This window comes from Bubalus kerabau, chromosome 1, assembly GCF_029407905.1.
Source record: "Bubalus kerabau isolate K-KA32 ecotype Philippines breed swamp buffalo chromosome 1, PCC_UOA_SB_1v2, whole genome shotgun sequence".
In the NCBI taxonomy this organism is placed as follows: Eukaryota; Metazoa; Chordata; class Mammalia; order Artiodactyla; family Bovidae; genus Bubalus; species Bubalus kerabau.
In genome coordinates this window covers 142,733,943-142,747,542 of record NC_073624.1, presented here as the reverse complement: position 1 = coordinate 142,747,542, position 13,600 = coordinate 142,733,943, and the positions used below count along the sequence as shown (strand labels likewise).

At 39.8% G+C, this 13,600-nt stretch overlaps 1 protein-coding gene and 1 long non-coding RNA gene across 10 annotated transcripts in view; one reads left to right on the top strand and one right to left on the bottom strand.

Moving 5' to 3' along the window:
* JMJD1C (jumonji domain containing 1C) overlaps positions 1 to 13,600 on the top strand; it is a 317,588-nt gene that overhangs the window by 37,282 nt on the left and 266,706 nt on the right. For 2 of the 8 annotated variants that reach the window (XM_055590384.1, XM_055590382.1), the window contains exon 1: positions 9,360 to 9,980. The exons of 2 other annotated variants lie outside the window; for them this stretch is intronic. In XM_055590384.1, coding sequence (XP_055446359.1) covers positions 9,813 to 9,980 — 168 coding nt within the window. In that variant the 5' untranslated portion in view covers positions 9,360 to 9,812. Of the gene's footprint in view, positions 1 to 9,354; positions 9,981 to 13,600 lie in introns of those variants that run through there. 4 more of the 8 variants (XM_055590377.1, XM_055590463.1, XM_055590362.1 and 1 more) reach the window with 4 other exon arrangements.
* Positions 1,298 to 5,415, bottom strand: LOC129659259 (uncharacterized). 2 transcript variants are annotated; one of them, XR_008717918.1, is made up of 3 exons: positions 5,347 to 5,415; positions 1,524 to 1,634; positions 1,298 to 1,434 (listed from the first exon to the last, which is right to left on the bottom strand). It is a non-coding gene; the product is annotated as an uncharacterized LOC129659259 (long non-coding RNA). The 2 variants fall into 2 exon arrangements; XR_008717916.1 differs by lacking the exon at positions 5,347 to 5,415 and adding an exon at positions 4,735 to 4,811.

The following is a 13,600-nucleotide window of genomic DNA, read 5'->3' as shown; positions in this document are numbered from 1 at the left end:
CAGCATGCATGCAGTACTTTGGTGACCGAGGAAACCACCCCCATGGCTAGGCCTACACTTTTTGAACAAATGCCAGCTATCATTTGCATGATGATAGAGACTGAAGTATATAGTATTTATGCCAAGAAGTAGGCATGACTCTTGTTCTGTTACATTGTTAGTATGGGAAGTTGAATCAGTCTTGTCTGAAGTTGATGATTTATGGGGTTTTTTTTTTGTTGCTTTAGTTACCTTCAGTGTATTGTCAACTGTAAATACTTCTGTCATCACTTCATCCTTAAGGTGAGAGTTGATTTGCTGAAAAGTTTAACTCAATGTTTTTACTCCACCTTTATCCTTAAGCCTTACTTGTACATCTGAGCGTCAGAGAGGTTCTCTCGGTACTCTTTTGTTCCTCTCTTTTAGTAGAGTGGTGGTTCCTCTCTTTTATTACATGTGCCTGGGAGCTTGTTTGCCTTGTGGTAGGTTCGAGGCCCTGGGAACTATTAAGCCTTGTGGTGGTGGGCAACAGAACTTATTTTTCATCCTAGACCAATGTTAGTTTTAGACAGGCTCTGTGTTTTTCTCTTCTCAGTAATCCTGCTTTTCCCCTGAGTTGTATGGGGCCAGGATGATTTCCTTTCCTTCCCTCAGGGGTAGATGCGACCTTCTAATTTGAGGGAATTATAAAAGTTTGAATCATAAAAACACCAGAATAAAGTACTGAAGAATACTTATGTATTTTCTAAGGATGGCTTAAGGTTGAAACAAAGATTTTGGCTTATTTGTATAAACATTTTAAACTAGTGAATATCAAAAAGTGCAAGTGGGGAAAGAAAGATTCATGCACATTTAGCTGTAAAAGTAAATGAAACTTTTACATTTGTAAAAGTAAATGATTTTCAGATAATTTTTGTAATTAGAATAATTGAAAAATGGATTTTTAGCTATTATAAACAAAGAAGAACATAAAGGCATGCAAAGTAAAGTTTTCTAATATAAAGGTTATTTGTAATGCAGAATGTCTCTTAAAAATTTCTCCATTTGAAGTTAGTTCTGCTAGATTATTTTAATATGATAGTTTTAAGGGCAAATTTGGAGAGAAGAAGAAGGAAGCATTTCTACAAGGGTTTAAAACTGTTTATTTGGGAAATTCTTGAGTCCGTATTACTAGTTTGCATGTATTAATGATTAATATGTGTGTCTTCTGTGAGATCTTTGAGAGAGAAACTTTCAGGCTAAAAACATTTGTTTGCCTAAGCAAGATTATTACATTCTATCAATCCTTTAAGGGCTTCCAGATTGCAGTGGTGGTGAAGAACCCATCTGCCAATGCAGAAAACAGAAGAGACGCAGGTTCAGTCCCTGGGTTGGGAAGATCTCTTGGAGAGGAAAATGGCAGCCCACTCCAGTAGTCTTGGCTGGAGAATCACACGGACAGAGGAGCCTGGCAGGCTACACAGTCCATAGGGTTGCAAAGAGTCAGACGTGAGTGAAGCAACTTAGCACATTGGTCCTTTATTATTTTTCAGTTCTGAACCTACCATGTATCAGGAGAGTGTACTTGGCTGCTTGCTGGATTATTCAGAAGCCTTAGAAGCAAATTCTTAGAAACTTAGTTGATGATGTTAGCTTCTTCTTTTTCTGTACAGTTCCTAGAAAAGCAGAGGGGTTTGCCCAAAGTGTACAGTAGTTAGCAATAGTAGTAACATAGACTCCTGGGCATTTGCTCCTTCATTACACTACATATGTGACTGCTTCCCTGGTGGCTCAGTGGCAACGAATCCACCTGCCAATGCAGGAGATGCAGGAGACATGGGTTCAATCCCTGGCTCGAGAAAATCCCCTGGAGTAGGAAATGGCAGCCCACTGCAGTATTCTTGCCTGGAAAATCCCATGGACAGAGGAGCCTGGCGGGTTACAGTCCATGGTGTCACAAAGAGTCTGACACAACTGAGCACACACATGTGTGTGACTACTAATTTTGTATTTGTACATTTGATGCACAAAATATCCATTTGTAAATGGCTCTTTGGCATGGGGATTGACCAGTTTTAACCTTAGTGTTTGCATACTTTGTGAAAAGTTGGTTAGCTTTCTGAATATTTCTTTTGGCCATTTAATCGTAGGTAATATCAAAATGTGCCGTGGAGTGGCAGAATGTTTTGGGGATGTTGATTTGAATTTTAAGTCTGTAGTTAAAGCTTTTTTGAGGTCTCTTTTTTTTATGTGTGTCAGTTGTGATTTATAAAGAAAATGATCTAGGGACCCCCAAATACTGAGCTTCTGTGAACATCGGCCTTAGAATTGGAGCACTATTTTATACACTCTTTAATTGAATAAGTAAATTATTTGTAATAGTGAAGCGCACATGGAGGGAGAAGACAATGCTTTCCTTTATGTGGAGTAATTTATTTTTATCGCATGTTTATGTTATGTAGCATTACATATAAATCCCATTATATGTAATCATGTGGCTTTTTCTAGAATATGCCAAAGAAATAAATGACTACAAATTTCCCATATTTACTGCTAGGCCTGGGTTGTTTTGGTTTTGTTTCTTTGAAGCCAAATGCCATTAATTTAAGAAATGTGCCTCAAAACTGTGTGTTCTTGATCATAAACTTTCATCTGGGAAGGAACATCAGTGGAATATAGTTAGCATGCTGAGATTTTGAGTCATTATTACTTTTTAGCTTAGGTTTTACTTTGAGTTTTCCTCATTTATAGCTTCAAATACAAGTGTAGATACTGTTTTACTTAACTAAGCTTCATGGATGTAAACAGCCATTCTTTGGGACTTTCAGTTTTGCTACTGCTTACTTGTGGCATAGTGAAGGCTTGTGAGGACAGATATATAACCCTTTAGGAACGTAACCTGTTAAGAAGCTAGTGTCAAGTTGAAGACGCAGAGTACAAACTGCCATCTAGCATATTTAATGGTAGTTAATAGTGGACACATTTATGAGAGGGGTGATGAACACACAAAAAAGTGCTGTGGGATACCCTGGGAAGACTTGCTGTGTGCTCAGTGGCAGCTTTTCATTTATTTTTTTCTTATAGTTCCTCATTCAGCGGATTAGGATATTTTCAGTGTTATTATGTTCATTCTTTCTAAATTAAAAATTATCATTAAAAATCAGATTTAGTCTTATTTTTAATAGAAAAATATTGAAAAGAAGTGGTAGGTCCTGTGCATCCAGAATATAAATTAGAAACTAACAAATGTGGAGGCCCAGTAAAGATTTGTTTTCTCTTTCTTTCCTATCTTCTTACCTTCATTTCTTCTCTCTCCCTCTTGCTCCTTCCACATAGCATCAAGAACACAAAGTTATATTGGTATGTACTTAGCATCAAGAGGACAAAGTTATATCGATGTGTTGGCTCTGTCAAAGACATTATTTGAGACTGTTCTCTTTGGAATACTAAGAATAGGCTGGTGTTTTGCATATATATTGCTTATAGGATCATTTTGGGATTTGCATTAAATTGGTACTTTAGTAACAGTGTGAGCTTTTCTGGTGGATTGTAACTCTTTCTCTGTGTCTCTTCTTTAGAAATTATCCCCAGGAACCACCTTGCTTTTCTGGTGAAGCTCAAGTTTTAGGAAGGCTTTGCATTGTACCTCCATGATGAAATGAGATAATGTATGTAAGAAATTGTTATAAAGGTGATGAATAACTCTATAGAAAAAACATGAACTCTTATTTATGAATATGGCCCTCAATTTAGAGATTGTAAGTTCTCTTAGATGGGTTGGATTTATTAATAGAAAAAGGTATATAGTATATATATATATATTTTTTTTTTTTTGCTATTCGTTAATTCAGTAACATGTACTGAGCATTTAATATGCACAAGTCTTGGATGCTGGGAGTATTGTTATGAACAAGATAAACTGTCCTTGCTTTTATGGAACTTACGGTTTGCCAGGGGAGACAAACATAAAACAACCATTTACACAATAAATGTTATATATACAGTTGTGATGAGTGCTAAGACAAATGGGAAAAGTTTTGAAAATCCATATTTGGTGGTTTGATAATCTTGGGATCAGATGGCTTCCTTGAGGAAGTGACATTTGAGTTACTTTATTATTATTTTACAATGTGATTGAAGAATTCAGTTTAAATAAGTGCTTAAGGAAATACTGAAATAAGCAGTTTGGGGCATTTTTGGTGGTTCAGTAGTTAAGACTCTGCTTCCAGTGCAGGGTTTGCATCCCTGGTCAGGGAACTAAGCTCCAGCATGTTGCATGATATGGCAAAAAAAAAAAAAAAATTAAGATTTAATAATAAACATGGTAACATAATTTTTTTTAACATAAATTTATGTTCGATTCTGTTCTTGGTATTCCATTTGCAGAATTCACTTGAAATTGTTGACTTTCTTCATTGGCTTCCACAGTTCTATACTTGTATGAGTCTAAGACTTCATAACCCACTCCAGTCTTAACATTTGACAATAACTAAAAACTTCCAAGTTATAATGGATTTGAAATTTTTTGCTAAAATGCGCTAAACTTACCTTGTATGCCATTCCAGTAATACTTCCTTAAATATTAAACCAACCAAGGCATTTCTATTGTACATCTTTCTTAGACTGAACTTCTTAAAGGATAGAGGCCCTATCTCCAGAACCTTGCAGGATGTGAGACACATAATAAGTGTAAAATAAGCAAACTATTATGGATAATCTGGGTTAAATAAGGATGAAATAGTTTGGTAACTGACTTTCCTGTTTCTTTTAACTTACTTTTTAGCATAATACAGGGGCTTGGACTTAACAAAGTCTGGTTTTGAATACCAGTTCCTTAATGTGTAATCTTAGGCAAATAAACTTCTGTAAACCACATCTTCTTCATCTTAAAATCATGGGACTTCCCTAGTGGTCCAGTGGTTAAGATTCCACACTTTCACCGCTGGTAGCTGGGGAACTAATATCCCATATGCCTTGAGGTGAGGCTAAAAAAAAAAATGAGCTGAAAAATAAAATGAGATTACTTGTATAAAGTGCTTAGCACAGTGTCTAACATATCATAACTGTTCCAAAAATGGTGGCTAATATTATTACAAGATACAGATTTTCTTCCTCTTACAATGGGGTAACTTCTACATGAACCCATCAGAAGTTGACAATATCTTAAGTTGAAGATGCATTTAAAACACCTGATCTACTGAACGTCCTGGCTTAAGTTTACTTACATTCAACATGCTTAGAATACTTTCATAAGCCTGGGCAAAGTCATCTAACACATAGCATATTTTATAATAGTGTTGCATATCTCATGTAATTTATTGAATCCTGTACTGAAAGTGGAAAGCAGAATGGTTGTATGAGTATAGAAAGGTTTTAAATGTACATCACCTGTTAACCTTTGTGTTTCTTGCCTGGCTTGGCTAGAAGCTGCAGCATCAGGAGGGAGTATTGTACTGCTCTTAGCCTGGGAAAAGATTAAAATTCAGAATTCAAAATAAGATTTCCACTGAATACATATTGTTTTCACACTGTCCTAAAGTTAAAAAATCTTAGGTCGAACCATTCTTGAGTTGGGGACCATCTGTGTACGCACTGAACTTTTTTATCTGTTTTATCTATGATGTTTAAAACAGACACATGTAATGACCCAGGATACTGGTATATGTTAGAGCAGCTAATTGGCCCTTTCTATAATTAAACTGAGTCAAAAAGTAAGAAGTTAATAACTAGTTGGCTGTTTTAAAATGAAACTTGATGGACTATTAATTATTGATAAGTGGGTAATTGTGGTCCATATTGTAATGAAGCCATTATCTTCCTTTATAAGTCAGTTTTTTAAAAATAATAAACCAGTAAATTTTTGTGGCTTTTTAAAAAACCAAATAATCCTACAGTGCATTTGGATGTAGGAAATTTGCCTGAATTGATACATATGTGTGTATGGATATATTTATAAACATATTTGGATTTTGGAATGGAAAGAGTAGAAGCTGTAGTCTATATTTCTAAATTTTCAGCTTCTGTAAACTTATTTTAAATACTTCTCTGTCACTGTCTTTGCCTATATAATGAAGTTCAGTTCAGTTCAGTCACTCAGTTGTGTCCCACTCTTTGTGACCCCATGAACCACAGCACGCCAGGCCTCCCTGTCCATCACCAACTCCCGGAGTCCACCCAAATCGATGTCCATTGAGTTGGTGATGCCATCCGACCATCTCATCCTCTGTCGTCCCCTTCTCCTTCTGCCCTCAATCTTTCCCAGCATCAGGGTCTTTTCAACCGAGTCAGCTCTTCGTATCAGGTGGCCAAAGTATTGGAGTTTCAGCTTCAACATCAGTCCTTCCAGTGAACACCCAGGACTGATATAATGAGGTACTATAACTTATAATTTTAGTACTATTAATATAACTCTTTACATTTACCAATATTGACATTTTCTGACTATCTTTATGAAAGTAAAGGATGTAAGGGCATTTAATTGAACAAATAAATATTTTTATTCCATGTTACACTTTATAAACTTTTGATGATGTTTACACTTATGATTTGCTGGCAAAAATAATGTAAATACAGTTGAATTTCTTTTTAACAACTTGGGGGTTAGGGATGCTGACCCTCAGTACAGTAGAAGATCTGGAGTACTTTGCATTTGGCCCTTGGTGTCAGAGATTCTGCATATGTGGATTCAACTGGGTGGTGTAGTACTATAGTACTTACTGAAAAAACCTGTGTGTAAGTCACTCCACAGTTCAGTTTCATTTTGTTCAAGGGTCAGCTGTACTGCCTGCAACAAAGCAAAAGATGCCAGCAACAACAAAATCCATTAAGGCCTTTTTATTTTACATTTAAAAAAATGAATTTCAAGTTTTTCCATAAGCAAAATATCCACAAATTAGTGGTTTATTGTTTTTGTTGTTGTTAAACTCTAGGTACTAATTATAGTCAGACGATTCATAGACTAGTATCTGGAATATGGTTGTAAGTACATAAGATGTTTGGATTGAAAATGTTAATGAAGATATATTATATGACCATCTGAAAAACTTTGTTTCTGCATTTGAAACATTTTGACTTTGATTTGCATGCTTTTCAGAACACTTAAAAGGACAGCATTCTACATGTCTAGGGGGTTCCTCGGAGAAGGCAATGGCACCCCACTCCAGTACTCTTGCCTGGAAAATCCCATGGATGGAGGAGCCTGGTAGGCTGCGGTCCATGGGGTCGCTAAGAGTCGGACAGGCCTGAGCGACTTCACTTTCACGCGTTGGAGAAGGAAATGGCAACCCACTCCAGTGTTTTTGCCTGGAGAATCCCAGGGACGCGGGAGCCTGGTGGGCTGCCGTCTATGGGGTCGCACAGAGTCGGACAGGACTGAAATGACTTAGCAGCAGCAGCAGCAGCAGGGGGTTCCTAGGGGTCCATTTACAGGAGTTTGCCTACAAAATTAAAGTCAGCTGGCACCTTTATGTAAGGTAACCTGACAATCTCTCCTTCTAAAAGTGAGTGATATTTATGTGATAATAGTGTTATTTGCAACTTTTCTCAAACGACTTTATTTATATTTTCTCACTTGCTCCTAGAATATCACTGAGATTAGGAAGCAGGCAGTTTCAGTTAAGCATCTGTGTCATGCCAAAGATCACAAAGCAAGTCATTGATAATTTGGTATCTGAATGTCAGTCTTCTTCTTTTTTCCCCTCTTTCCACATGTTAGATTATTTTCACCAGGTTATTTTACTGGTTCCTTAATCCAGTTTGAGATTTTAGAAATCTTAGCCTGTAAGGTGATTTGCTAAGTATTATACAGTAGCTACTGAAAGAGTGGACTTGGAAGTTAAAGATTGCATAATAAAATTAAATTTTTCTCTCATCTTGCAAGTATGCATTTCTAGACATGGTTTTCCTTTGTATATTTATTACAGTTCTACATTTGGCCTTTAGATTAGCAGAATTAGACCATGATGATTAAAATCTGGAAAGAACTCTTCCTTTAATTTAGGTTTTTAACCTATTAACAGTGGCCATGTATTTTCCATTTCAGAAACAGCTTAGGTGTTGTAAGAAAGTGGATAAAAGCCTTATGTCTATTTAAAATATTCAGATTTCTAAATTCCTTTATTTTTTTTTTAAATTTTATTTTTTAACTTTACAATATTGTATTGGTTTTGCCATATATCGAAATGAATCCGCCACAGGTAACGTAACTTTTCTTGGAGGTTTAGAAAACTCTTTAAGAAACTGAAATTTAGAATAGATTTTTATTGTGCTAGAATAATTTTGGGAACTGATGTAATCATTAGTGGCCCTGGAAATAAAACCCACAACTGGGATTTTAAAAATTATCTTTAATAAAAGTATGTCAGATTTCTCACTGACATCAGTATGGATGCTTGATTTAGAATTCAACGGTGAGATCAAAGGAGTAATTGTTCCAAGTTGGAGATGTGTGCTGGATGGGTTACAGCGTCCTGTTGTGATTGGACGGGAAGTAAACATAATTTATTTTCCTGAACTATGATTGGCTAAAACCCTTTTCTTTCCACGATATTTTTCTAACAACTTTGAATCCGGGGCCTTTCCAAACCGTTTTTATTGTCAGACCAACGAGTTTGGGGTATGTACTAGTATTGAAAGTACTCAAATGTATGGAGAAACTGTTCTTGAATTTTAAGAATGTTGACAAAAGCCCTCAACCGAGTGTTTGGCTTTCTTAAAACAAAGCAGTAGCGAGGTGTAAATCTCTGAATAGCCCAAACCCGTATTGAGTGTTAGGGCTTCCCTTGTGGCTCAGCTGGTAAAGAATCCACCTGCAATGTGGGAAACCTGGGTTCGATCCTTGGGTTGGGAAGATCTCGTGGAGAAGGGAGAGGCTGCCCACTCCAGGATTCTGGTCTGGAGAATTCCATTGTATAGCCCATAGGGTCGCAGAGTTGGACACCATTGAACGTGTAGTGAGTGTCGCCCCAAACAGGAAATATAAAAGGATGACAGTGTTTTCTTCATTTTCATTTAAAGACGTGTACTTTGTTTCTGCACTGACTGAGTACTGTGGGCTTAGTTTTCAGTTGAAAGTGCTGCTCTGCGTTGCTGCTGGGACTGCGGGACTGCTAATTCAGGCAGAATTCAGGCTAACTCAGACTGCAGGGCGCCATTTGTTCTGGGGGGGGAAAATCACTCTGGAGATGCGGCTGTTAATCTAGAGTTTGTTTTGCGACCCAGAGTGGAACCAGCACACTTCACTTTCACCTCACTCAACCCCCCCACCCCAACCCCCCACTTCTCAGGGAGCGACGAGTAGAGAGTTGGACCCCAAACACTATGTTTCTGAAGGACTACATTCCCTTCTCCCGCCCCTCCTTTTTTTTTTTAAATCCAGTCTGGTCCCGCAGCCGCCGCGTCGGGCACTACTTTCCGTCTGCGGTGGTTCCTCCGACCCTCTCTCGCGGCTCCCTCCCCCAGCCCGCGCCGGCGGAAGGAGACGCGCGGCGCGCTCGCAACTACGCTAGTGGATGGGGAGGCGGAGTAGTACTGGCCGCGGCGCGGTGGCGGCAGCGGCAGGAGCTGCATCGGGGTCTCAGACGGCGTGTGGAAATTTGTTAATTTCTTTTTTTCATTTGTGGAACCGTAGCTAGAGGCTGCAGGTCGGAGAGTCCAGGGCAGTGTTGACGACTGAGTGACTGAGGTCGCTGTGCCCTTCTGGGCAGAGCGTCCGGTGCGCCCCCGAGTCTGCGCTCGCTCTCGGGGCCGCCGCCTTTCCCGGGTCCGCTGTCTTCAGCATGGACAGCCGGTAGGAGCGGAGTTTCGTTGATTCCCTGGCAGCCGAGGAGGCGGCGGCTGCTTTGGCAGTGACGGCTATGGCGGTGGAGACGCGGCCGGAGCTGGTGGGGAAGCGGTTCCTTTGCCTGGCGCTTGGCGAAGAGGCGCGGCTGGAGCGCGGGGAGAGCGGACGCTGCTGGCGGGGCTGGCGAGCGGGGGTTATCCGAGCGGTGTCACACAGGGACAGCCGCAATCCCGACCTGGCGGTAAGAGCGCGAACACCCCTCAGTCTCCAGCCCGCGGCCGCACCCCCACTCGTGGTCCCGCCGCCGCACACTGTGGGGTTACTTCTGGCACCTGGTTCAGCCGGGCCAACTGGCGGTCACGCCCCTCTCCTGCGCTCTTGGGCGGGTTTGCCCACATACCCTGCTGGGGTCGCTACCTCCCCACGAGTAGCTTCTCCTGTGGAGGCGGTGATCAGGTTGGACTTGCCGGCGCCCGCCAGGGCCGTTCGGCCACTGTCCGGGTGGGGTTCGGCCACGGCTTCCCCTGAGGTACCCCGGCGGCCGCGGAGACCTCACGGAAAGGCGGGGCTGCGAGCCCGGCGCCGCCTGTGCAGGTGTGGGTGGGGGCGGGCCGCTCGTGGCGGTGAGGGGCCAGCTTCACCATCGTCTGTTTGCAAAACTCTTAATAGTGCAGAGGGTTTGGAGATTTAAAACTTGAAGGGGAGGGAGGAAAGAAAAGAGGTCTTTGGTTTTCCAGCCTGTCTTGAGATTCGTACGTATTTTCGAGGCAAAGGCCTTGGCAGTGGCAGGTGTCCTGATTAAACCTTTTTTATACAGTAGATGCTTGGTTTTCTAATCGGAAACGAAGAAAGTAGAAAATTTCGGTTTGGATGGTCGTGGAAATTAATATCTACCTCCCTCCCTCCCTTCTTTCCTTGGGGTTTTTTTTTTCCCCCATAGTTTTTGTTGTTTTTAGAAGGGAATAGTTCTTTAAAGTCATCCGTTCCTGGGTTTTATATGACTTTAAGTGAAACGAGATATTGTAAATTAAACGTTTAACACCCCGCGAAACCTTAAAGTGGCTTTTTCTTTGCTTGCTTTTCCTTACATGTGACACTGCCAATAGTTTCTTTCAGTAGTGTAGGAATGCGCAAGATTCTGAGACGGGATACGCTGTTAGTGTTCCAGTAACATTTTCACTAGGGGACAGGTTGGAGTTAAGGAGCCAAGTAGAGGCAGGACATTGATAGGGTTTGAAAGATTGATTTATGAATACGTAATCCATAGTTTATTGGTAATACCCTGGGGTATTTTTCACAGAATATTTAAAATTTGGGAACTTTTATCTTTTTGTTATGTGCAGGTTTACAATTCCGAAATTTCTTTAGTATCTATACGTGTACATACCTAATATTTTTGTTGGAGGTTTTGAGTCTGTTTTCCTTAAGCCCAGTTTCATGAATGTAATCAGTGATATGGTTTCTTGCTGCCTGTATTAATGTCGGCTTGATATCGCAAAGCATGTTTGCAGAATAGAGGTAATTTTGGATATTCTGGTTGGTTAGTTTCATTGAAAAAAAAACAAAAAACAGAATCAGCTTTTTTAAAAAAACAACCCATTTCTTAAGGGTGCTGCAGAGTGGCAGTTCAGTGTATTTGCGTAAAAAGCGTGTGTTGATTTTATTTTTCTTCCTTTTACTCTGACATGTAATTGTCTTGATTTTATGTGGAAGATAGATTATGGGTTAGCATTTTTAAATGGTTTCAAAACAAACATGAAATGATATTTTGTTTTCCACAAATTTTTAGTAGATACATGAGAATTGGAAGATACAGTTTTAAATTATGAGTATCACTGGTGACAGCCAATTTATCAAAGTTAAATATGTTAAAAACTTATATGAGAATTCAAATGATATAAAGAGAGGGGAGTTTTCAAATACTGTTTGAAAAGGCAAGGTTAATTAGGTATTTAAAAATGAAAAGTATATGTGGATGGAGGAAATCAGCTGGAAAGAGCAGGAAAGAGTTTTCTCAGATGATGGAAATGTTTTGCATTTTAATTGTTGATTACATGTGTGCATACATATATTAAAACTCATTGAATTGTGCACTTAATAACTGTGCATTTCATTTGTGCAAATTTTCCTTCAGAAATGTGTTTTGAACTATACTGTAACTGTGAACCTTTGACAGTTTTCCTTTAACCGTCTTAAAAAATTTACAGTATAATCTGAGTTTTTAGCCTGGAACCTACAGATTTAGAGTTATTTTCAAACTTTATTATATTCATAAATCTTTCCATTCATGTTACCTAAGTTAAATGAAACTTGAGACAGTTTAGCATCACCAAAATGTAATTCGAATGGTGTATTTTTGTGGCTGCAGAATGAATCAAGGCCAAAGGAGCTTGATCAGTTATATGAAAAATACTATTAAATAGGCCATTTTGGTTTTTTGTTATTGCATGTCTATGTAATTTAAAACTTAACAGGGTTGTTAGTAATCTCAGCTGTGCATGTGTTTATGGCACATGATTTGGGAGGATAATTAGTTTAGGGGATGATTATGATTTAGTCACTAAGTTGTGCCCAACTCTTCTGATTCCATGGACTGTAGACCACCAGGCTCCTCTGTCTGTGGGATTAACCAGGCAAGAATATTGGGGTGGGTTGCCATTTCCTTCAGGAGATCTTCTCGACCCAGGAATCGAAACCAGGTCCCCTGCATTGCAGGCAGGTTCTTTACCAACTGACCCATAAGAGAAGTCCAATACTTATTCATTTGGCTGCACTGGGTCTTAGTTGTGTCGCTCAGGATCTTTGATCTTTGCTAGGGCCAAAAAAAAAAAAGATCTTCACGACCAAGATAATCACAATAGTGTGATCACTCACTTAGAGCCAGACATCTATGTCAAGGCTGTATATTGTCACCCTGCTTATTTAACTTATATGCAGAGTACATCATGAGAAACGCTGGGCTGGAAGAAGCACAAGCTGGAATCAAGATGGCCAGGAGAAATATCAATAACCTCAGCTATGCAGATGACACCACCCTTATGGCAGAAAGTGAAGAGGAACTAAAGAGCCTCTTGATGAAAGTGAAAGAAGAGAGTGAAAAAGTTGGCTTAAAGCTCAACATTCAGAAAATGAAGATCATGGCATCTGGTGCCATGACTTCATGGGAAATAGATGGGGAAACAGTGTCAGACTTTATTTTTTTGGGCTTCAAAATCACTGCAGATGGTGATTGCAGCCAGGAAATTAAAAGATGCTTACTCCTTGGAAGGAAAGTTATGACCAACCTAGATAGCATATTAAAAAGCAGAGACATTACTTTGCCAACAAAGGTCCATCTAGTCAAGGCTATGGTTTTTCCAGTGTTCATGTATGGATGTGAAAGTTGGACTGTGAAGAAAGCTAAGCGCTAAAGAATTGATGCTTTTGAACTGTGGTGTTGGAGAATGCTCTTGAGAGTCCCTTGGACTGCAAGGAGATCCAACCAGTCCATTCTAAAGGAGATCAGTCCCAGGTGTTCTTTGGAAGGACTGATGCTAAAGCTGAAATTCCAATACTTTGGCCACCTCATGCGAAGAGTTGACTCATTGGAAAAGACCCTTATGCTGGGAGGGATTGGGGGCAGGAGGAGAAGGGGACGACAGAGGATGAGATGGCTGGATGGCATCACCGACTTGATGGACATTGAGTTTATGTGAACTCCGGGAGTTGGTGATGGACAGGGAGGCCTGGCGTGCTGTGATTCATGGAGTTGCAAAGAGTTGGACACAACTGAGCAACTAAACTGAACTGAAGGTATGTAGGTTCTTTAGTTTCAGCGTGTAGGATCTGGTTCCCTGCTGCTGCTGCTAAGTCGCTTCAGTC